At 45.7% G+C, this 25,767-nt stretch overlaps 1 protein-coding gene across 7 annotated transcripts in view; it reads right to left on the reverse strand.

The window, feature by feature from the left end:
• The window catches only part of CELF2 (CUGBP Elav-like family member 2), a 309,637-nt gene that overhangs the window by 21,159 nt on the left and 262,711 nt on the right, over window positions 1-25,767 (reverse strand). For all 7 annotated transcript variants that reach the window (XM_089906516.1, XM_022580273.3, XM_030761776.2 and 4 more), the window contains one exon: window positions 27-146. In XM_089906516.1, coding sequence (XP_089762642.1) covers window positions 27-146 — 120 coding nt within the window. The remainder of the gene's footprint in view (window positions 1-26; window positions 147-25,767) is intronic.

A 25,767-nucleotide genomic window follows, 5' to 3' on the forward strand; every position in this document is an offset into this window, starting at 1 on the left:
GCCGCAGATGCTCACTGCGATGGTACCTGCTAGTGCATTAATGTTGTTCAGTCCGACAGTGGCCCCTGCCAGTCCTTGCAGAGTCCCGAGAGAGGTCAGAGAATTCATGGCCGCACCAGCAGTGGAGTTGGGGGTTGAAGCAGCCACTGCAAAACAGAAGACAGACAGGGAACCCGGGAGAGAGAGCACAGGATGAGTGAAAGCCAGATGGCCGGGAAGTAGTCTGTGCCCATCACAGCAGACAGAGCCAGGGAGCCTTCAACCATGGGCAGTCTGGGAGTTGCGCTTAGGTTTTGGTGTGAAAGACATGGGGTTGTCCTTGTGGCAACTGTGACAATGAGATCTGGTGAAAAAAAAGCATCACACATCTGTTGTGCCAGCCAGCGAACATGTGCATTGCTGGTTAGTAGGGGACAGTCCACGATAGGAAGCCCGCCCTCCTGGGTGGTGGGTCTTTCACCAGCTGCACCTTGGAAGCCTCTGAACAAATGACCTGCACAAAAAAAGGGGGAGGGAAGGAGGAGTAAAATGGCGTTTCTTGGCTTTCATATTGCTTATGCTTCAGACTTGGCATTTTCTCAATGAAGCTCAAAAAAAAAAAAATTCCTGGGTTTGACAGATGACTTCAGGACCCAGGTAGTGGTGCTTATAGAAGTGGAGAGTGATAGGAGATAAAGCCATTTTGGTCCGAACTCTCCTTCCCCTCCCCCCCTCCCCCTTTAAATAACCGCTTTATTGGGATATAATTCATGTTATAAAATTGACTCCTTGAAAGTATACAATCTACTGATTTCAGTATAGTCACAGAGCTGTACAACCAGCACCACTAAGGTTGTAACATTTTTATGACCCTCTAAAGAAACCCATACTCGTTAGCACTCATTCTACATTCTCCCCTCTCCCTTGACACTGCCAACCACTGACCTACTTTCCGTCTCTGTGGATTTGCTTAGTCTGGATATGTCATATAAATGGAATCATAAAATATGTCATCTTTTGCACCTGGCTTCTTTCACTCAGCAAAATGGGTTCAAGGTTCATCCACGTTGTAGCACGTGTCAGTACTTTATCCCTTTTTATTGCTGAATAATATTCCATTCTGTGGAAACACTCCACTTTGTTTATTCATTCATCAGTTGTGGACATTTTGATTGTTTCCACTTTGGGGCTATTATGGATAATGCTGCTGTGAACGTCTGTACACAAGTTTCTGGGCAGACATATGTCTTCAGTTCTCTTGAGGACATACTTAGGAGTGGGACTGCTGGGTCATATGATAAATCTATGTTTACCATTTTGAGGAAATACTAAAATGTTCTCCAAAGTTGCTGTCCTCTCTAATCCCTTTTACACTTACAATGTAAATAACATTTCAGGTTATCTTACATTTGTATAGCTTGATAGTCTGCTGACTTTTTTCACATGTATTATCTCACTTTATCCCAGTGATAGACGTAAAAGCTAAGCGAAACTCTGACCACTGATAAAAGTGGCGCTTGAACCACTTCTAGCTGTGGAATCATTGTGAGCATGTGAACTTCCTTCCTTCTAGGATGGCCGGGAACTTCAGTCCATCCTGCTGGAATGTTCCTGCCCAGATGGAGCTCATTCCTGCTGTGCTTTCAGAAACCACACAGTATTGCTTGCAATGCACCTTGCTTGGGATTCCTTCTGGGTGAGCCTATAGATCAAATGCCTGAAAAATGAATTCCCCACCTTGCCACATTTCTGCCCATGTATGGCATTAGCTTCTGACTCCTCATAATGTGTACGTATTTTCTTTCTCTTTTAAAAGTAAAATTATACATAATCAAGTCAATGTTTCTATAGTCCTTTTGTGTTATGAAACATTTCAAGTACACACAAAAGGAGACGATAGTGACAAATTCCTTCAAACTCATATCCAGATTCTAGAATATTTGAGAACCACCCTACTTCCTACTTCCATCTTATCCCTACATACTTCAGTATGCAACTCTAAAAATTGAGGACATTTTCTTTTAAAACCCCAAACCACTGTTCTCTTTCCTCTTGAATCAGTTTTATTAAGGTTATAGCTTTCTAGGAATTTGTATGTTTCACTGAAGTTTCTGAATTTATATTGGTATAAAATTACTCACAATTTCTTCTTAATAAATTTTAAAAATCAGGAGCATTTACATTTAAGTCCCATTTCTTTGTCTGCTTGATCTGTCGGTTACTGAGGGAAGCACGTGAAAATCTCCACTATGGTGATGCCAATTACTCCATGCAAATATGTAAATTTGGGGGAATACCTCTTGAAGCTCCTTTACAACTTCCACAGATGTTTGTAGATCACTGTATCTTCTGTTGAAATAAACTTTTTGTGGTGACCTCTTCATTTCTAGTTTTACCTTGACGTCTGTTTTATATGATGTTAAAAAAAAGCAGTGCCAGCCCTTCTTTTGTTATTTGCATGGTACATCTTCTGCCATCTTTTTATTTTTGTCTGTTTATATTTTAGCTCTATCTCATAATCAGTATGTAAACAGGTTTTCAAAAACAGAATACAGCCTAATAATTTGATAGACTTTCAGCGGAACTATTTAAATTTTGTGGTATACGTCCTGCCTATATTACATTTTTTCTCTTCTTTCTTGCCTACCTTTTAGGATTACTTGTTGGTTTTTTCCACATTCCATTTTCCCCCTCTACTACTGGAGGTAATATTTAATATTTGGAGGTAATATCTTTTTTTGGAGGTAATATTTAATATTTCTCTTCTTTTATGTATTACCATAAAAATTTTAAGTCACACATAACTTAAAAGATTCAAAGTTAACATTATCTTTATTCTTTGCCAGAACATTTTCTAGAATGTTTCTCCATTTGTGTATATGCTTAGGACAATTTCTAGAGACTTTAAGTGGTTGATTTTTTAAATAATTTTCACCAGTTATGGGTTTTTCACTGGCAAAAAGTCCACAGATATTCTCATACTACCATTCTAGAAGTTCTTCCCTGGTGTCACCTAAAGTTGTGTGAAAACTCTTCAGGCCTTTATTACTGGCTTAGAATCAGAACTGCCTTAGGGATAGTTTTTACCCCTTACTCACAGGCACAACAGTCTGTTAAGAGCTATCACATGTAGACTGACGCCAAACAGAAGTGTATTTTTCCGTGGGAAAGCGGGGTGGGGGCACTTCAATTTCTGGCAGTTAGGTGGTCTAGGTTACTAGAGAGACTCTCCCACTGAAAAAAACTAAAATGCTTACTTAATAAGAGGTTTTTAAAAATATTTTTAAATTGCATCAATAACTGACCATTTAGTAAGAAATACTCAGAAATCAATGATGTAAGTGAAAGATGGCACCCAGAGAAGTAAGTAGAGCATTGAAGGTAGCTTTCCCCTTAAGGGCATTTGGTGGACCAGATAAATTTGATAAATTTGATCAGTTCTCAAAGCTTCTCAGTACGTAAGAAATACAAGAAAGCCTAGGGCCCACCTGAGTAAAGCATCTAAGAAGAGACTTCCCTACCAATAAGTCTGGAACACTATAAAAGGCTAAACAGTCAGCGAACAAGATATACTCTCACTTCAGAAACGGTAAGGAAAACTGCCTGTCTCAAAACTTAGTGCGGAGTATGGCAAGGGGAATTTCCCTCTGATAATATATAACCAACCAGCCCTCACATCAGTTTTCAAACCAACTTTATCTGACTGGTCAAAACTGCTCAAGCCAGCAATTTAAAGTAGTCCCTAGCTTGTACTGTCTTCCAGCACCCTGCAGAATCAACTATAAGTCAAACCTTGAAAATGCCCATTTTCAGCAAAGAATTCTCAGAAATAAGGTTCCAAGATAGTTAAGCTCACAAGACAAAAAAAATCACAAGTACCAAGAGTAAGAAGCAGCAGAGACAGAGTTAGACACCATATTTAGATCCACCAAAACTTCAGATATTGGAATTATTAGCACACAATAGAATGGAGGTACATTTAACATGTCTGCACAATTTAAAAAGGGTGGGGGGCTTCCCTGGTGGTTCAGTGGTTGAAAGTCCGCCTGCCGATGCAGGGGACATGGGTTTGTGCCCCGGTCCGGGAAGATCCCACATGCCGCGGAGCGGCTAGGCCTGTGAGCCATGGCCGCTGAGCCTGCGCGTCTGGAGCCTGTGCTCCGCAATGGGAGAGGCCACAACAGTGAGAGGCCTGCGTACCGCAAAAAAAAAAAAGGGTGGAAAATGAAAAAAAAAAGATTATAAGAAATGACCAAGTATACTGATAAAATTATTAAATAATAAAGTCTTAGAAGTGAAAAAACATAATCAAAATATAAAATTCAGTGGATATACAGATTTAACAGGGTATTAGATACAGTCATAGAAAGAATTTGGTGAGCTGGAAGACAGACCTGAGGAGATTATACATAACTGAGAAAGAAATGATAACAGATTAAGGGACATAGACTAGTCTAACATATGTCTAGCTGAAGTTCCTGAAGGAAAAGGGAGAACAGGGAAAAGGCAATATGTAAAGAGTTAATGACTGAGAATTTTCCAGAACTGATACAAGATCCTCTCCCACATCCACATGTTCAAAGGTCCCAGTGAATTTCAATCAGGAAAAATGAAAATAAATATAATTAGATGCACCACAGCAAAAAATGCAGAACACCAAAGAAGATTTAAAAAACAACCAGAGAAGAAAAAAAAAACCTCAAAAGACCACAATTAGACATCTCAGTACCTGATATCTAAACAGTAATAATGTAAGCAAGTTAGTAAAAGGTGCTGAGATAAATTAATCGTCAAGCTAGAATATCCAGCAAAAATGTATTTCATAAACTAGGACAAAATAAAGAAGTACTTTTCACACAAAAGCTAAGAGACTTTTTCACCATTAGACCTACACTAACTGAAGTGCTACTGGATATACTTCAAACTAAAGGAGAAATGATCCCAGGTGAAAGGAGGAGGAATAATAAGGATGTGGTAGATATATGGGCACACCTAAATAAATGCTATATAAAATAGCAATGGACTGAAATTCAAACCAAACCAAACCAAGTTAGAGCTAAAACACACGACAACATGAATACACGACCCATGGGTTGCGGGGGAGCTTTTTTGAGTTAAAGTATCATAAGATCCTTGAAAGAAAAAGAAATTTCTTGCTTTTTATTTGGCTGCGTCAGGTCTTAGCTGCGGCACATGGGATCTTTCGCTGCGGCGTGGGCTTCTCTCTCGTTGTGGTGCACGGGCTCCATAGTTGCCGTGTACGGGCTTAGCTGCCCTGCGCATGTGGGACTTTAATTCCCCGACCAGGGCTCGAACCCGCATCCCCTGCATTGGAAGGTGGGTTCTTAACCACTGGACCACCAGGGAAGTCCCAAGAAATTTCTTTCTCAAGAAAACTGACTAAATCTCAGTAGGAAGAGCAGGAGTTTGTGACATTTGAGCCACAACCAGCAGGTTGTGCTATCCCCTGTCCTCCTCTCCCCCAAGCTCAGCATAATGGAAGCTGTACCCCAGGAGGTTGTGGTCAAGAAGATGGGGGCTCTTTTCAGCTCCCAAACTATAGCGATGGTTTCTCCTAGGGAGGGGTAGACCACTGGCCTTTCTAACTATCCTTCTTCCCTGGCCCTGTTTTGTAGAAACTCTACTGCAGGTCAAGAAGTGTTGAGTCCTTTCCTCGAACCAGTCTGTACTCAGAGGGTGGAAGCTCAACCCCAGGCACAGCACTCGGAGAATACTGGGCCCAATTACCCTCATCCCATCTTGCTTCTGGGCGGAGGTTCTATGCCCAGAGAAGCAAGCTGAGACGAGCAGGTGCTACTGCCCTGCTGCATCACCCCTCTTGTAGGCCAGGGGTTGCCTGAAGCAAAGCAGGTTGCTGTCCCTGCCCTCAGCTCCAGGGCAGTGGAAAAGAGGGTCTGCCCACAGAGAAAAGAGGGTCTGCCGAGAGAGAGAGAGAGAGAGAGAGAGAGAGAGAGAGATCACAAGAACGGAGAGCTCCATAACTTTCCCTAAGAGGAATGAATTTATTTGGAACACAGTGCGGGGAAGTTCAAGCCTAAGGCGCCATGGAAAACAATAGATATTTTGGTGGTGGACCATCCAGAAGTTTAACAGAGAAAACCAGAGAAACAGAGAGATAGGAAGAGTGTTCCCGGGGTCACAGCAAGCTTCAAGGAATGGCCTTGAAGACTCTCCCTATGGAGGGGCCTGACTTTAACAGAATCAGACTGTGGTGGCCGTTTATGCCCAGGGTCAAAAATAACAGATTAAACAACTGGAAATTAATGGAGGCTGGGTGGGATAGCAATAGAAACAGACCAGCCAGAAACTGAACAGGCAATCCGGCAGAAAGGCATTCAAAGAGCGCTGTTTGGAAGAATTATGCCATTTAAAAAAGGAAATATAAGAATGTCACTCACAGCCTGAGGCTGTGTTCTCTAAGGAGTGCCATCAGAAGCATATTGTAGGGGAATAAACTTCACTTGCTAAGTCACTAAGCAAATGAGCAAACAAGGAGCAGCTGGGTTTGGTGGGGGAGAGTAGGGAGGATCAGTGTCCAGAATAAAACGTCTAGTTGTTCACAAATTATGAGATGTGCAAAGAAATGAGAAAGTGTGATCCACACAGGGAAGAAAGCAGGCAAGAGAAACAGTTTGAGACGGCCCAGACACTGCTCTCAGCAAAGACATCAGAGCAGCCATTATAAATATGTTCAAAGAATGACAGGAAACCAGATCTGTCTACACTGTCTACAGGAGACACGTTTTAGATTCAAAGCCACAAACAGGTTGAAAGTAAAAGGGTGGAAAAGTATATACCAGGCAAACAGCAACCGCAGAGCTGGACTGGCTAGACTAGAATGAGACAGCAGAGACTTGACAATCATTTTAGAGAGAAAGAAAACTGGGTCAACTGCTTGCACTGCAAAGGACCTTAATGCACTTTCATAAAAATCTGTGTCTTTGGTAGCTCATGAAAGAATTCCAGGGCCAGTGTGCGGAGACCGGCAGAAAACCCTTATTTTATTCAGGGCTCTGTTTTTCTTTACCTCCCTCAGACTCTTCATTCAGATCGAAGAAAAGGGAAAGGAAGGGAAAGGACCAGGATGAGGAGATGACATATTCCTCCAACAGCATAGGAAATGAACGTGAAGCAACCTAGGAGGAGGCATGGAGGGGGGTAAACTGAGTACCTGGGTCAGGATGCTCTCTGGCACTCATCTGAGAAGCACGTACAAGCTACTGTTATCATCAGAAAGACCCCCAGACCCCGGGGCCATTCGCAGCAACGATGGAGAAGGGTGGGTACCCGCGCCCTCAGGTCGCTAATCTGGAGAAGGTCGCTTATCAGTAGGGACGCCACCACGTCCCTAGAAGCCTCACGTGACCTGTCACCATGCTGATGTGGGGTATTCATCATAGCTGCTGGAGACCCGACACCTACGACAGGGCCTTATCACCTCAGTCTCTGTAACGTGAACTTTTCAGGCTCCTTTACCGCACAGACCTCATGAGTCTCTAATCCTCTGCACCACCCCTTGGCGGGGGTCGCCCTGTATCTAAACGGAGGTGGCAGGAGAGGGATCACGAAGGTTAGCATGGGCATTCTGAGGAAGAACAGATGAAGTGTATTAGCTTGGCCCGGCAGGTGCTGAAAAATGAGGCTACGGCTGTAAACAACACACTGTCACAATTTCACTGTTCTCTTTTCAAAACAAAACTGGAGGCAAAGTGGGGCTACAGTTAAGACTGAGTGCTTTGCAGCACTATTTACAACAGCCAAGACAGGAAAGCAACCTAAATGTCCATCGACAGATGAACGGATAAAGAAGAGGCGGTATATAGATATAACGGAATATTACTCAGCCATAAAAAAGAACAAAATGATGCCATTTGCAGCAACACGGGTGAACCTAGAGATGATCCTACTAAGTGAAGTAAGTCACACAGAGAAAGACAAATATCATGATATCACTTGTATGTGGAATCTAAAAAAATGATACAAGTGAACTTATTTACAAAACAGAAACAGACTCACAGACATAGAAAACAAACTTATGGTTACCAAAGGGGATAGTGGGGCAAGGGAGATAAATTAGGAGTTTGGGATTAACATATACACACTACTATACATAAAATAGATAATCAATAAGGACGTACTACATAGCACAGGCAACTCTACTTGATATTCTGTAGTAACCTATATGAGAAAAGAATCTGAAAAAGAATGGATACATGTATATGTATAACTGAATCACTTTGCTGTACACCTGAAACTAACACAGCATTGTAAATCAACTGTACTAAAATAAAAAAAAAAAACAATATGCAAGTGAGAGGTCTCTTTATATCTTGCTTTTCTATTTATTTAAAACCCAGGAAGAGTGGCTAGAGTGCACTGTAGTTTTCTGACCTCTTGTTGTGCTGTTCTTGGATGGTCCCAGTAGACTGATGGGGAGAGGGTGAAAAATAGGAGGGAGAGGAATCGAACATGAGATTAACTGAACTAAGTAAGTAACTTGCCTTAAAATGAGAAGACTCCACGTGCTCCAGTGCTTTGGACAATACAATGAAAATTCAGCCCGGTTTGAGTCTAAATTGGAAAAGATATCTCGACTGTATCTAGCTGCCTTTAAGAACCTTCTGAGTTCTAGCAAACAATCTGTTTAAAGCAAAAGGAAAACTCAAATTTGTCATATAGCCAATCTCAATCAAATGCCTCAAAACCAAATATTCAAGAGACACACGATCGAGAAAAGCCCCTAGACACAGAAGACAGAGACACATGAAATACCAGCAACACGCATATCTTCCTACTTCTGTGCTGGCAGAGCGGCAGGACGCTGCCTTGGGTAACTGCATTCTGCCCACCCAAAATTCCCTTCCGTCTCCACTGAGAACTGTATCCTTCGCTTTCTCAGTTAAACTGTTTACAAGACGCCAAAGGAACACTGGTAAATATTGGCTCAGCTTTGCCCACAGCACCTCCTTCAGTCGGAGGCTGCCCCGTGCAAAGGAGAGGCCGCACAACAAAGCCGAGAGGAAGGCGGGTGGGGAGCAGAGCCACCTCAGCCCCCGGGCAGCGAGGACAGACCCTGTCACACGCCACGCTTCACGCCTGCTGCACCACCAGCTCAAGACCACCGAGCAGCCCAAAGAGGTTCTGAGCAGCTAGCCAGCCAGGAAGTGAAATGGCCGAGCAACACACCAGAGCCATGTGTCTATGACCTCACATGGAAATGCAGTTCTGTGCCTTTCGATGAAAAAACTGCAGGAGGAGGGGCTTCCCTGGTGGCGCAGTGGTTAAGAATCCGCCTGCCAGTGCAGGGGACACGGGTTCGAGCCCTGGTCCAGGAAGATCCCACATGCCGTGGAGCAACTAAGCCCGCGAGCCACAACTACTGAAGCCCGTGGGCCTAGAGCCCGTGCTCTGCAGCAGAAGAAGCCACTGCACTGAGAAGCCCGTGCACCACAATGAAGAGTAGCCCCCGCTCGCCACAACTAGAGAAAGCCCGCGCACAGCAACAAAGACCCAATGCAGTCATACACAAACAAACAAACAAACAAACTGCAGGATGGGGAGACTGGGGTGCTGGAGAGGGAGGGGGGCCGGGGGAGGGGGAGACTGGCAGTGAGGAAGTACATCTCTGCCTGTTACGGAATCACTTTGTTCATGTGACCAGGTCAGTTCATTGATGGAAAGACTCCAAGCTCAGGGATCCCCAAACACCCATCCTAATCTAAGTGATAAGATGGGTGCTTTCTTCTCAGAGCCAGGGGGTGCCTTGCTGAATGATGTGTCTAGAAGAGCTTCTTGACTCAGGTCAAAACTGCAGGTCACAGATGGAGGGCCCAGGTCATCTGGTCCCTTGCTATGCTGGGAGATAGAGGGGGCAGAGGGAGAGAGGGGGAGAGGGGTAGGGGGGAGGGAGAGGGAGGGGAGAGGGAGAGGGAGGGGAGAGGGAGAGGGAGGGGAGGGGGAGGGGGGGAGAGAGAAGGCAGGAAGGAAGGAAGGAGAAGGAAGGAAGGGAAGGAGGAAGCAGTGCTAGAAGAGCCCCCAGAAGAACTTCTGTTCAGCACAGAGCTGAGAGCTGGACTCATTCATACCCTCAGCCCAAGGATTTGTTTCTCTTACATCAGTAAGTCCTTCACACATACTCTCTCATTTCCGGTTGGTCCGCCCAGGAAACGCACGCACTGGCTGGGGAAGAGGAGGAGGCAGCAGAGGTGTGTGTGTGGTACACACGGTGCGGAGGTACAGGACGGGACCCTCTCCAGCTGTGTGGCCAATCGGGGGGCCAAACAGCAAGACACACCCAGCTGTGCGAGAAGGGCTGTTTGGAAAACTTTCTTAAACCAGTATAACAAGCAAGCCTAATCTTACCTGAATTTAAAAAAGATGATCCATTTGTTTTCTTTTTACGTTTATTTGTGCCAGAGATAAAAGCTTATTCTCTTTTTCTCAGCTTTCCAGAGAGAAAGGACCTTTGCTTCACTTCCCAGGAAACAGTCCCCTGGTCTCTGCTTCTCGCAGCCCCCCGCGGCCTTGATTTCCCTTCTGGGGACAAGGGTGACTCATCTGCCTGCACAGACTCAGGAGGCCCTGATGTCCCCCGGGCCAGAGTCGGGGCCCCTGAATTGAAATACGAGACACCAGCGGGTGCCTGAGGAAGGCCTTCCCGCTCTCTCTTCTCTCTTTGTTCTAACTTCTGCATGACCGGGTAGGTAAACTAAGTTTACTTAGGTCTCCAGGGCAATGTTTAGAGAGGGAGGTAAGAATCACTACTCTTGTTCTCTAAGGTAGGCAGAATTTACTGTCGCCCTAAAGAGGTCCATGTCCTAATTTCAGGAACCTGTGAACATGTCAGGTTACATGACCCAGAGGAATTAAAAGTTGTGATTATCTGCGTGGGCCCCATGTAAACACAAGGGTTCTTATCGGGGGCTGGAAGGAGAACCAGAGAGACAGCAGCACAAAGACATAGCAGCTCCGAAGATGGAAGGGGCCGGGAGCCAAGGGGAGTCAGTGGCCTCTAGGAGGATTTTGTTCTCACAAGGAGGGATTACATTCTTTTCACATCAATTTGCAACACCTGAAGATTCAACATCTTCTCCCCTGGGGAGGCGACTGCACAGCTAATGACCGGTTCTCCAGCCTTCATCATCAGGCTGGTCCTCAGGAGACTCCATCTGGGGGTACAGCTTTGAGAGAGTCCGGAAGAGGGTGAGCTGGCCTGAAAGCCAAGCTGAGAGACAAACAGGTGACAGAAAGGTAAAACTTAGCCTAGAGAGGAGAAGGCTAAGGGAGGAAACAGTGTGAGGTCTTGATACAGAGAGAGTCGTTGTAGCTCCAGAGACCCAAGTGGGGGCCAGTCGGTGGCGGCCAAGAGGGTCAGAGTCAGGGTGGGGAAGAAGTGGCTTGCACAGCGGGCCCAGCTTCCCCGTTTGTGGGAACAGGAAAGCAGAGGCTGCCGCATGGTCATGTATCGGGGGTTTCGGCAGACCCCGCGGCTAGGCTTGGTGGCCTCCGAGTCCAATAAACCAAGGTCTGAAAAGCTCTTACTTTTCCCCCTAGGACTGAACACACACCGGCAGCATCTCCCGGCAGGGCAAACGAGGACTCCGCGAAGGCAGGACTCGACCCTCAGTGAAGGGGACCAGCCCCTTTTCCCACAGCATCACTGAAGGGCCTGAGACCCCAGGTCTGTTTGGAGGCTGCAGACCAAAGGGACCCACACAAACACAACCCCATCGAGCTGCAGACATCACAGGCTTCTACCTTCTCTTCTGATCGGAGAGGCACGCAACTCAAATCCCAAATGGCCGGATCGTGGCGGAAACGATCACCAGGGGAAAGGCCAGCCTTGCGTGGTGGATACTCCCTCTGACCTGCGGCCTAGGGCTGCTGGGCTGCTCCGCGGGCCACTGCGTCAGAACCATCCTGTCTCTGGAGGCAGGGACCACGATGCCCTTAGACGGCGCAGGAAGCACACACACTGGATGGGAAGAAGGTATAGCCAAGGGTCTCCTGCATCGCGGTCAGCTGGACGTTCCCTGAGACCTGCCGGTTGTGAGGCTCAGGACTGTGAATTAACACACCCTCTTGGTGCGTCTTCTGCTCGTTAAAGATTGGGACCCACTGATCTCAGGGGTGTCTGCGCGCAGCATCACCAGATTCCCTCCAGGCTGGGTGCAGAATTTAGTTTGGGGTGTGAGAAGGTGAGAGGCTAAGAGGAGGTGAAGTTGGGTTTGTGATAAGACAGGGGAACAGATGCTGGGAGGTAGGAACAGGGGGTAAAAAACTATGGAAGAGTAAAAAGTTCTGGTTCTATCTTGCATATAAAGAAGTCCCCCTGGTTACAGGGCAGGAGTTCACTGGTCTTACTTCCTAGAACCTACGAGAGGGAATGACACATCGTAGGCGCCACACAGGGACTTGCTGAGTGAAGGAAGGGGTGGAAAGTCCACCGCGGCCGCGGCAGGTGCGCCGGACTCCGTGTCTGGCCGCTCCCAGGACGAGGCCCCGCACAGGCCTCCATGAGCTGGAGGGAGGGCATCCACCCGCCGATGCTGTGGCCGCCCAGAGGGCCCCCCACGGCCAGGTGAGCCCGGAGCGGGGTGAAGGGCTCTCATTAACTGTTCCTTTAACACTGGAGGAAGGGTGGGGATGCCATTACAAACAGAACTGGCCAAGCCAGCTGCTGCCTCGTCACCGGCACAGGAGCAGAGATGCCCTTCGTTCCCCTTGCGTGGCTGCCACAGAAGGAACCAGAGGCCCCTCTGAGGTCCGCGAGGCTCCACGCTGGCCTGGCCCCTGGAGAGGCAGAGACCTCATCCTCCCTCTCCTCGAACTGTGATCAGGGACACGGAGGAAATACCGGCTTCCTTCTCATTCTTTGCACGAGGTGGGATGGCCGGCAGTTCGGGGGGAGGCTGAGTGCTGAATGTAGGGAACGTGGCTCTTCCCCCTTTGTTGTGTAGCCGCGTGCCTTGCGGGATCTTAGCTCGCCGACCAGGGATTGAACCCGCGCCCCCTGCAGGGAGGCATGGAGTCCTAACTGCTGGACCGCCAGGGACGTCCTGGCTCTTCCTCTTTTTCCAGATTCCAGATACACCGAGAAAAGTAGAAAGGTGGTCGTTGGGGACGATCAACCTCTGACACGGACCACGCCTCTGTCATCCTCCCTACGCGAAGGTGATCTTTCCTTCCGTTCTTTTATCGGTGCACTGGCAGGTCCTGTCTCGGATATGTCTGCCACCGAAAGGACTGCGCTTTCTAGGAACCCAGTGCCTCAATTTCCTCCTATTAACCCCCTCCCCACTTTTCCTGGACTGCAAGATTCTTAAAAAGCTACAACGAGACAACATTAATAGAGGACGCCAAGAATCTGCCTTTAGTGCATCCACAAAACACTTTCCACAGACCAATGAGACGGTGTAAGCACAGTGGCTTTGTAGTTCAGGAAATAAATAAAATAATTGCAGAGAAAACTGCCTGCCTCGACCAGACACACTCAGGACGGCGGAGCCTGCGGTCACCGCCCTGCGTCACACAAGCTTGGATGCTCAGAAGGGGGCAGAGTCATGAAGCGGTGACACAGGCACTCGTGGGGATTCGCCAAACAACAGTGTCTCCTCTTCTAAGGGCTCTAATTATCCCACAATAACCACACCTCTTATTTTAAATTTATTCCCTAAAAGGTTTTTTTTGGGGGGCGGAGAGGGGTGAGGAGAGGAGGGATGACAGGGCGGGAGGTGGCTGTTTGGGTTAGAAAATGGCGTTGAAAGCTTCCAAGGTGTTCTGATCTCACTACCTGACGATCTGTAACGGGCACGGCCGTGACCCCATAAACACCTGCGTCACTTTCTTCCTTCACTAACCTACTTCCAACTCACCAGGAGACCGGTCAACAACTTGGTGTGCGTGACGCTGGGCCAGACAAGTCATTACTGGTTCTCTAGATGGGCTAGAGGAACACTCTGAGTCTGAAGGACCAGAGGAAGAAAGTCCCTTGTTGGGCTCTGAGTCCTTTTTGAGCATTATTCTATGACAGTAAGTGTTTTTGGAGGTGAGAAAGCGGTCTGGAAACAGATGTGGGCAGCATCAACCTCTTAACATCTACTGCAGTCTCACTGTTTTCTTCACTTTAATTGTCACTTAACAAGTGCTCGTTGGAGCCGTCACTGGGTGATGTTTCTAAGAAAGAATCTAGTTCATTAGTTGTCAACAACCTAGGTACCTCCTCACCTTGCCTATTTTCAGTACCCTCCCCAGTCCCATGAAGAGGGACACAAGAATGAAGGTGTAATTTGGGGGCATGAGCTTGAAACAGTCGGTTTATATTGATATCAACTCAGCCTGTATGGATCAAACAGGAATGGAGCAAAGGAAAGGGAAACTTGGTTCTAATGATATTTTGCTTATGAATTACCAAAATAAAAGTACACGCCTCCCCACAGCTGGGCCCTGATATTTGCTTTTTTTAAAATAGATGGTCATGGACACAAATTGAAAAATCGTGGTGATTTCCTTATAAGGATGAAGAAACTAAGAAATACAATTCCAGGTCCTCAGGAGCTCCTGCTTTTGAATATTTCCTGGGGTGGCAGAAGTGGTGGCCCCCTCAGCTGCGGCTAACAACCTGTGGTCCCTTGGGCACATCATTTAACCCTGCAGGCTTCTGTTTCCTCATCTGGATCATGAGTGAGGCACCTGGATAGATGATCTTGAAGATTCCTTGTGATTATGAAATGGGATGATTTGACCAAGCTCTGGACTCTGGAGAGAAAAAGTGAGGAACACGGATTTCTGTGGAAAGCAAGTGCCATGTCACTGGGAGGTTAATGAAGACCTGCTGGATCCTGGTCTGTCCCAGAAAGGGGGCAGATCTTCCTTTCGATAACAGGACCCCAAGGTTGGCAAGAGGTCACCTGACAGAGTTCAAGGTCTGAGATGCTAATGAGCTGCACTTCAGCTACTTGGGTGGTTTCCTTTGCAAATAACCGACCTCAGAGGAGCACACACTAAGTATATTGCCTGAAATAAAAACAAACCACCCTCCGAGGGCTTCACTCTCAGTGGTGACAGCTACAAGGAAACGGGTCCGACCATGGTTATCGTGCTTTATTTAACCCAATAGAGCATTTTGTCTTTGATAAGCAGGTGTGTTGGTTCTATAACATCAAGTCAAATTTGAAGTTCACTGCCATCTTCTTTAGCTAAGCCCCAAAGCAGAAAGAAGTAAGGAAAGGGTCTACTCCCTGCATTTACATTCTAATATTTTTAGGAAGGGCGGGGAGATATTTGTTTTCTGAAGGCAAAGGTTCAGAGAAAAAATATCACTGGATCTTATTCCAGTTTAAACCTAGTTTCTTATTGTCCAGAGGAGCAGAATTTAGTGTCACTCCCAAATAATCATGTTTCCCAGATGATACTTTAATGTCTTAAAAAAAAAAAAAAAAAAAAGCAATAGGGCTTCCCTGGTGGCACAGTGGTTAAGAATCCGCCTGGCAATGCAGGGGACACGGGTTCAAGCCCTGGTCCCGGGAAGATCCTACATGCCACGGAGCAACTAAGCCTGTGAGGCACAACTACTGAGCCTGCGCTCTAGGGCCCGCGAGCCACAACTGCTGAGCCCGTGTGCCACAAGTACTGAAGCCCTCGCGCCTAGAGCCTGTGCTCTGCAACAAGAGAAGCCACCGTAATGAGAAGCCTGCGCACTGCAACAAAGAGTAGCCCCTGCGTGCTGCAACTAGAGAAAAGCCCGCATGCAGCAACGAAGACCCAACACAGCCAAAAATAAAATAAATAAATATATATATAAAAAAGCAATAGCATGCATTATATATACATATTCCCTCAATAGTTCAATAAAGGTAAAAGTGGACAATTCCATTTCACAATGGAGAAAACTAAACAAAGAGAGATGAAATGACTTGCTCTAGATCACAGTCCTTCAGCTCTTGGTCAAGATGTCCACACACTTTAGAAAGAAAATGAAACTAATTCCTCTATCACATTCTTTAGATTAACTGGTTTTTAAACCTCTGCCCAGGGCATGAACTTTTTTCGGTTTCTAGCCCTAGACACTTAAATTCTTGACTTATGCACGATGTGAATACCTTTCTGTCTCAAATCCTGTACAGCCTCCCCAATCCTGACCTCCTCCTGTTCATGTCTCAGCAGCAAAGGCATTCCCTCTTTTAAGGCTACACCATCCACTTACTGAACATTTTTACGGCTTTGTGCCCTGTCCCGTACATTAGTGCATAACCTAATCCTGGGACAGCTGGGAAGGCAGGCATGGGGGCTGCTGCCCTGGAGCTGGGGACACGCAGGACAGATCCTCACACACGCTACTCCAGGCGCCAGATAAGAGGCTTAGAAGAGGGTTTGATTCCATCCGTCCAACCTCCATCCCCTTCAGTCCATCAGTTTTCACCTCTCGCTGGCCTCTTCCTTTCCTGCCCTGTTGCGCCTCCTCCTGAATCTAGAAGTATGTTTACGTTTCTCCATCTTAAAATTTTTCCTCCTATTGACCCTGCTAGACTTTGTAAAAGAAACCACTACATTTCATGAAAGTGTCATATGTCAATACATAATTCCCGCCTCCAGGCTCACATCCGCCCTCCTCTCAGGGCCTCCGGAACAATGACATCCCTGCCACCGCTGCAGTGATTGGCCGCTTGGGGGTGAACCGCCTGCCCAGTGGCGAAACTCAAATGCCTCTTCTCTGCGCTCACCTTCGTCTCCTTCCTGCTTGGTTCCCCGGATACCAGGCTTCCCCGGAGCTCCCTTCCCACCACCTGGCTCCTCCCGACTGTCCCCAAACATGGTTCTCAGCCAAGGCTTCACCCCCCAGGCCCTTGCTCTGCTGTGTTTGGTGATTCTAGCTCAATGATCCCACCCAGGCCCCACCTGGCTGACATCTTCCCACCTCCCCGCCTCTGCAGCTGACCCAGGGCAAGGTCGAGGATCAGGGAACCCATCTGCTTTGGGGATGTATTTAAATGAAAGGCCAGTTCGCATGTGCCTCAGCTCAACGTGTATAAAACCAAACCACCTTCCACTATAAACTTTTCCTGCTCCCGGCTGCCCTCTCTCTACTAATGAAAGCGCTGTCCTACTGGTCCCCAGGCTCAATACACCTCTGTCTTCAACTCCTTCCCTTTGTCTCGCTCACATCCAATTGGTACCCAAGTGCCACCACTGACACTCTTGCGCTCAAAGTCCTTACATGGCTCTTCACTGCCTGCAAGAGGAAGTTCTAGCTCCTCAGCCACGGCTTTCAGGGCCCTCCCTCCCTGGTTCCTATTTCCCATCCATCTCCTGCTGGTGAAAAGTGAGATGCATTTCCATTTGCTGACTGAATGCTTTTTCTGTGTTTTCTCACGCTTGACACATCTGATAAATCTCCCATTTCTACCTCCCCAAATCCTATCTGTCTTATAATTTTGGCTCCAACGGCAACTCTCCTGTTAAAAGTTACCCTCATTTCCTCAAGACAGAACCTCTGCTGTCACTGACACCTTGTGCCTTATCTGATTCCTGCTCTTCAACCAGAAGAGTCCAGGTTGGGGCATTTTGCTTATTTTTTTTTTGCATGTGACCACTGCATCCAGTTTAAGGGATTAAGCCACATACAAATGAAGCATTTATATTTTGCCGCTTTTAAGTCTTAAAGCGTGGACCTTAGATTATAAGCCTCTGGGAAGTTGTGACTAGAGTCAAGTTTTGTTGCTTTTTCCATCTAATATAAAACACAATTAAGCACTCCATACATGCTTTTACTAGTGCCAGCAATGATAACATGGTTATATCAGACAGCAACATAGATAATTTGGGAGGCGGGGGAGTCTCACTGAGTGGCTGCGTTGTAGAGAAGACAGCCTCTGAGCTCACACACACCTCACAAGGGGCCATGACGTGGACCTGCACACGATGCAGGAGGCTGTGCAGGGCAATGTTTACACTGAATCACGGACACAGCACAGCCTCCAGAGCCACTGAAGCAAACACGTGGAGAACGAGAGCCCCTATCTAAAAATATTGAAAAAGTGCACCCCGAACAAAGCAGGACCGAAGTCCTGAGTGACTGACAGCCCTACGAATGAAGGATGGGATGTGTCCACCCCCGGGGCCAAGCTTGCAGAAATCCAAGCTCTGCGGCAAAGGGGAGGACCATACGTTATCGTCACCCACTCGGGGGGGCAGCTTTAGTTAAGCTTTAAATTAGCTCAGGACTATTAAGAGACTGCGCCAGGGCAGGGGCATCTCATCGACTGCGCAGGGCAGCCCGACCACCGTGCGAAGCTGTTCTGATGGCAGGCGCTGAGATGACTCTGGCAGCTCAGGAAACGAATGAATGAGACAATGAGCTGTGGTTCTGCTATTTGGACCAACAGACTTCTCATTTCCTTGACGGTAAGGGAAATTTAAAGGTAATTCCACATCAAAATGCCCAGCACATGCAGGGGCCGTCAAAACTCCAGTTGGGAGGTTTTGCATGCTTTTTCTTTTTTAAACCCTAGAAGCAGAATGATGAATGCCAAATAAAGAAGCATTTACTGGAAAGATGGACCACTCCCAGTGATTATGTTTTAAATGCCTAAGGACTTTTGAAATATTTGCTTTTCATGAAATGCCTCTGTTGAGAAGCCACGGAGCAGAAGTGCCAAGGACACCTTCCTCTTTTTTCTGGTTTTGCCACTTAGCAAATCTAATCTAACGGTGAATACTATTCTCAGAGCTCTTTGTTGCATTAAGTGTATAGAAAAATGGTACAGGTTACAGAAGAGGGAGAAAGTAGAGAAAGATCTCTCCTTTCCCCACATTGGTCTAATTCACAAAATTTCAGCATAAGGTATACAAAAAAGTTGGTCATGAAAAGTTTTTTTTTAAAGGGTGTAGAAGCTATAGTTTATATTTAAAGACTAATAACCAAATCCTTTTACCACAGTGGGAATTTAGTCAATACGTCTTTTAAAAAGCTAATGCTAAAATATAAACGACATGAGGGCAGGGGTTTGGTCAGCTTTGTCCACTGGTGTTTCAAATGCCTGGAATCGTTCCAGGTACATAGTAGATGCTCAATACATATTTCTTGACTGAATGAAAAGAATATATCAGGAAATTATAGTCACTCTAGTGACATTTTATTTATGGAACATTTTACATAATGTTCAATCCCATTAGCAATGCTGAAAATAAAGCGAGCCCCATAATGTCGAGAACAAGTTAACATGTGGAAACCTTCTAGAAAAAAAAAAGTACAGAAGGGTGAAACCTACAAAAAACAAGCAAAAAATGGAATGTCCATTCTCTTTCTGTAGCAATGAGGATGTAAGGCTGTTTGACGGATTCAACCCCACAAGAGCTGATTTTAAAAACCAACTTGCTTTCTGCTTGATGACGACACTTTAACGTGTAGCTAACGAAGGGGAAAACTCGACTGCCTGAGATTCACTTGCTTGATAATAAGCAATGAGGAAAGACAGGCCTAAGGGGAAATGTGGGCAGGTAAGAGACCCAGGTAATTTGCAAATGAAGAATGGATCCCTGAATTAATAACACGCTGAAGAGCAGCATAGGAAAAAAATACCCCCAAAGTTAAATGGGACCCTGCTTCATGGACCCTGTGGAGGCCCACCTGAGGGCGGTTGGCGAAGCACACGGAATTTAGAGCGCGTTTGAGGTTGGTCTTTCAAAAGCCCGTATCAGAGGAGATGGTTCTTTTCAAGTGAAATCCCTTTATCTGACCTGAGACTCTTACTTATTCTATATCACGACATCAGAATGTTTTGAAAGCCAATCTTCGTAAAATTATTGGAATAAAAACCCTGCTTTCTATGACCTTGTTCTAATGTGCACTGGTATTGATTCATTCTTCAGAAACCTGTCAGACCTGAACATCCACCTGGCAGGGGCGTGGACTACGCCACACGTCACCACGACAGACTCAGGGTCCTTAGGGATGTGTGCGCTGAGCTAGACGGAACACGCGGCTTTCAAATCTTTCTCTCTGAGCATTTCTACTTGCTGTTCAACTGAAGTAACACTTGAAGTATGCATGACACTGTGCATGACACACTGTTCCAAATGCAAGAGGGGTTACGAGTAAAGAAACCGTTCCTACTTTACAGGACTTACTATCTAGAAGGTAGAGAGACAAGCGCCCCAACAACCAGCCTGCGAAGGAAATAAGTGTTTTAGAAGAAGGAACGTCCTTTGACAGTACAGGAGGGCAGACTTGAGGCACTGATGGACCATTGCTTCCCCGCTCAACGGTTCCTCTTTCCCTCCAATCCGCCCTCAGGGAGCTTCTAATACAGCTCCTTACCAAGGAGCCTGCGTGTGACCCAGGTTTAGAATGACGTACGTATTTATATTAGAAATACATTGTGGAAGCAATTAATTCTTTCCGGAAGGCTTCATGGTGGAGATGACATGTGCACTGATTCTTAAGAGAGAAGTATGAGACTACTAAAAGCAATTTTTATTAATTGCTAGAAACCTTTTTTTTTTAACTGCTGCTTAATCTATGGAAAGCAGTATAAACTATACTTTTTATAATGTGCGTTAAAAACACCGATTTTAGACCTACTCATGAATCTTCCCAACCATTGACACTGTAATAAAGGAGTGATGTAGGAGGTTTTCACAGGAGGAAATTGGAGAGAAGATATTCAAGGCAGAGCAGCCAGTAGGTTTAACAAAGGCAAGAAGGCCGACAGTGTGTTTCGGGGAGGAAGAATCCCAATGTTGCTGGAGGGTAGACTGCTGGGGGCTGGGGGGCCGCGGCAGTTCTGGGGAGAAAGGATGGAGGCAGGTCAGGGAGCTCCCTGAAGGCCATGCTCAGGAGTTTGTCCTGCTCTAGCTAAGACCACAGTGAACCGCGTGAAAGTGTCTGAACCGAGCTGTTGGCTTTGTTAACAGTGTGCAAGATGGAGCTGGTGGCGGCACTAATGGGACAAAAGGAGCTTCACCCGGGGGGGTGTCAATGGGAGAGGAAAAAAGATGTTTCAGAGAGAGAACCGACTGGACACGGTGACTGATGGGATGACAGTGAACCAGAGGCTGGCTGCAAAGGTCACTTCACCGACTTGAGCCTGGGTCAGTGAGAGGCGGAGGGTGTCTCAACGGGGATGAGAGGCGGTGGGAACAACAGGTTTCTGGAAGAAGGTTGGCTTCAGACTCCCCGAGGTTGTGGCATCACTCGGCAGCCTGGGGAGATGGCCTCCCCCAGCGCCCTCTGTCTGTGCCTCTCTCCTGGCCCCATCAGACTCCAGCGTGATACTACTGCCCCCGCATGTGACGGCTTGGACAGGGCAGTGCAGGCCCAACTCATTTTCATGGGCTTGCCCTGCCTAGCAGAAGGCTCCGGAATGTGGGCTAGGTCTGCCTGTGAATCCATCTCTTCCCACGATGCGAGTTCTCGTGTGACACACGTGCAGAGACACTTAGTGGGGGGACAAAACCTCTCGTAACACTGAAGGGCTCTGGGATGACTCGGAGGATAACTTCCGGGTCCCCAAAGCTCATCCAGCCTGGTGATAGTGGTGGGTGACACTGGAGGGGCCCACTTGCTGGCCCTCCTTATGTGAGGAGCCCGGGAAAGGTGTGAATCCCACGGAAACACCCCCGGTCTCTGTTCCCCTCAAAGAGTCCACAGGAAGCTTCACAGCCTGCAAGGAGGCGGGCCGTGTCTTGAAGATGGGAAAAAATACTGCCTAGACTTCAGAGTGAAAACTATGTGAAAAGCCAATGGTAGGAATGGAAAAATGCTCCCTAGCATTTTAAAATGCCTTCCACTGTCGACAGAAATTATCTATTATCCTGAAGTGTTCACTTGACTGAGTGCACTTACAGAAGCATTTGGAGAATTTTAAAACATCCTTTTATAAAAAAAAAAAAAAGAAAGAAAACAGAAGAAGGTCAGTGGAATAATGTGGTACATGAATGCAACATTATGTTTCAGACAGTAAATGCCAGAGAAATGTTCGCGTGTGGTAATGATAACCCTCTTGCGCAAGTTCTCAAAATTACCAGGCAAAGGCAACAAATCTACAAGCTGGGTAGAAGACAGATATTATCTTTCTTTAAGACCTAGCCACATGCCTTACAGACAATTTGCCTCTTTATACCAATATCGAGACTCATGCCTCAAAAACAGGTTGAAAATCGGGTAAGAAGAAATGACCCAAGAATTAATTAACTAAATACGAGACTGAAGTAAACAAAGGAAAAATTATCATATCAAAATGAAAGACAAGAAACACGATTAAATTAGGCTTCAAAAGACCTCAGAGAAACTCATTAAAGGCATAACATGCATTTACCTGGTTTTTATTTTTTCATGATTTAATTTCTAATTTTATTCCCTACCATCTGATAATTGGAAGAAACACTTATTCTAACCATGGGCAACTGAGATGATTTTTCTTTTTTTATGTTTTAATTTTTAACTCTGCTTTCTTTGAGAAATGTTCTCAAAGGTTGAATCATTTCATCACCAAAATGACTGAGATGATTTTAATGTTTATTTCAAGGCCAGGAGACAAAGAAACCTATTTATTGCTGAAGGGGATTTTTTTTTTAATTAATGCTTAATTTTTTATGTCTTAAAGCACAGACCGTTTAAAATCATTTATAATGATGCTGTAGGGAGCTTGTTCCTGGGTATGCAAAACAGAAATGATAAATTTACAATTATTAAAAAAATTAATAGTTTTGAGGACTGAGTTGTCCCTTTACTTTCTAGATGGATTTGTCTGAAGCATAAGAGACATCTATCTTTAAAAACAGGGTAAAAACAAGGCCTGTGCAGGAGGGTGGGCTGAAGCTTTGATTCACTTTACAGTTTGAACGGACTGGTTCACGGTTCAACTGGAAGCCCTGTTTTTCATTATTTAGAAAATAAAAAATCATATTGGCCTTGGGACCAGCTTTCTTTCCCTTTTATTTCCTGGGAAATTGCTCTGATGAAGTGGAGAGTCATGAATTCTTACTAACCACCTTTCCTGTGACTTTGAAAGAGTCCCTGGTGGAAATTAGACAAATAATTTACTTGCACTTAAATGCCAGATTTTTTTTAGTTACACTTAAGAAAAATAATTGAAACGTAGATTTAAATCGTTTCTGCTGCTACACTTCAGCATTCTAATCAAATACTTTCAGCTCTTATGCAAAGCATTCCTCAACAGAGAAGAGAAAAACCACTCTCCCTGACACCTCTGTTGGCAGAATTTCTGGAAGGGCCAGACACCACGTTAAGAGCAGAGGGAAGGACGCTCGGCTGAGGTGGGAAGAAAGAAAATGCATCTCAGCACACATTTTCCCTTTCATTCAGGTCTCAGGAAGAAGCTGAAAATGGTCAGATATGTTTCAAGTTCCTTAAATATTCTGGCTATCTTCTTAGGCTTTTGAGTGCCCTGCATTTTAAGAAGGTCACTACGTATTTGTGCTCCTGACCATACTGGATGGAATGGATCCATGTACATGGACCTTCTCTCTTACCCCTCACCCTTCACCTCTCACCTCTCCCTCCGCCCCTGCTCAGCACCACGCCTTCCACGTGAGGCTGTGATCGTGCCAGGCCTCCTCCTGCCTCACAGCCAGTACTTGCTCTGTCCTCTGCCTGGACACCCTTTCTCTGGATTATCTACGTGCTTCCTTCACTTTCCTCAGGTTTCTGCTCAAACGCCACCTTTCCAGAGGGGGCAAGGCTTCTTCAACCCTTTGCACTCTCTCCATCTTATCCTGCCCGGTCTCTCTGCTCACAGCGCTTGCCTGGCACACACGACTGCGCATTGTCCGAGTTCCCCTAACAGACTGGGAGACTCCCGGGGGCGGGGAGTGTACATATCCTTTCACTGCTGGGTCCCCAGCACACAGGCCAGCGCCTAAGGCTATACAGACGCTCAGAGCACTAACTGTCAATTATAATATCGACACTGATCAGCTGGCAGACACTTTTGCACTTGGCTTCTTAAACCCACGAGCCTTCTTAAAGGAGAACAAGATGTTCGAGTTATCAATTCTGATTCTCTGGAATGTCCTGGGCACATATATATGCCCAGATATCACAAAGGAAGAATATATTTTCGTAAAGTCGAATGAACCTTGCCAAGCAAACAACAGGCCACATACCCTTAACCCAAATGTCCATCACGAGAATGGCCACTTCTGGAACAGCAGAATAATTTCAGTGTTAACTACAATAGTAAACTCTTTAAGGGCTGATGGGCCAAACGGTGGACTCTGGCTCCTCGCCATATAAGGAAAAGTCTTCACAGAAAAAAGAGTTTTCTTTTTTCTCCACCTTGTTACCAACCATGTGGTGAGTTTCTGCTGATTTCTCTAAATGCAAGGGAGTCAAGGCTGAAAGCCAAGGTTGGAAACATTACAATCATTGACTTTTGCCAAAATAAAGTCAATATTGCTTTCTCTTAAAAAAAAAAAAAAAAGCCAATCTTCTTCCTTTTCATATATATGAACAATTAAAAAAGCATTCAGATTTTGAGGGATGTTTAGTTGTTTCACTCTGAACAAAATATAGTTAAAAATACCAGCTGCTGACTAAAGATCCATGTATAAATGTATAAAATGCATGTGCAATGCTCTGTGCTGTTTTTAAATTTTTATTGGAGTAGAGTTGATTTACAATGTTGTGTTAGTTTCAGGTGTATGGAGTCTGTGCTGGTTTAATGTCATCTTTTCACAGTCCTCACAGGGAGACGATAATTCTCATTTAAAACACTTTTCAAGCTGATTTCTAAAACAGATACATTAGCGAGATCAAATATTTAATTTGTTTTTAAGAAAAAAAATCACTATTATTTTCATGAGCGGGAATATACCATGTCAAAAATGTGTATGTCTTAAAAAGGATTTAAATAACCAGTTTATGTTTTGCATTAGAGTTATAACTTAATCTCTTGAAAAAAACGACAAAGCTGATGTCTCAGGAATATTGTCTGTTGCACGAAATGAGGCCCACATGTAGTCATGGTACGTTTTTGAAGACATTTCAAGAATGAAGGCAACGTCCCATGTGCTGTTGCTTTGAGATGAGGTGGAGGATACAACTTCCAGCCTCTCCTAAACATCTCTTAGGTTTCTCCCTCAAAACTGTACTCAGAAGGAAATGTGTTAGAAACACAATGTTTTGTAAACAAATCAAGGGCTGTGGCAGCTTCACTGCTCCCTGAAGTTGGAAGCCTTAACAAAGCTGGTCCGCCAGGTGCTGTAGCTTTCCTTCTCCATTTTTCTGAAAGAAATCTCCACACTATGACATAAAAGCGTGTTGGACAGTTAGCTCATCTTTTGGGAGCAGCCGATAGAGGGCCCTGGGGGTTCCAGTTAGGAGGGGGCTTGTACGTTGTTCAGGCCAACTCCTCCACGTACCAGAGGAGAAGGTGAGATCATCCATCAAGGCCCAGAAAACACAGAGAGGAAGGCAAGCCAGCTAAACGCTTCTTAAAAAATAAATCCCGGTGTCTAAGCAACCACATTAGGTCTGGCTCCTATGAAAACGAAAACGGCATCTGCCTTTGAATAAGGCAACAGAATTTCTAAGGTGGGGGGGGGGGGGGAGAAAAAAAACCACTTTAAATGACACGGCCCGGAATGGGACCACAAAGGAACAACAAAGATGGTCCCCTCTAGGCCACGGTGTTGAAAATCAAATGTAAAGGATGGAGCTGGTGTGAAATATCATGACGAAGATGATTCGGGATTTTGAGATTTAACAGAGAATTCTTAAATTGCTAAACCAAAACCAAAACCACA

Source organism: Delphinapterus leucas, chromosome 2 (genome assembly GCF_059928025.1).
Source record: "Delphinapterus leucas isolate spDelLeu-1000000601 "Yukka" chromosome 2, BTC_Dleu_Yukka2, whole genome shotgun sequence".
Lineage (NCBI taxonomy): Eukaryota > Metazoa > Chordata > Mammalia > Artiodactyla > Monodontidae > Delphinapterus > Delphinapterus leucas.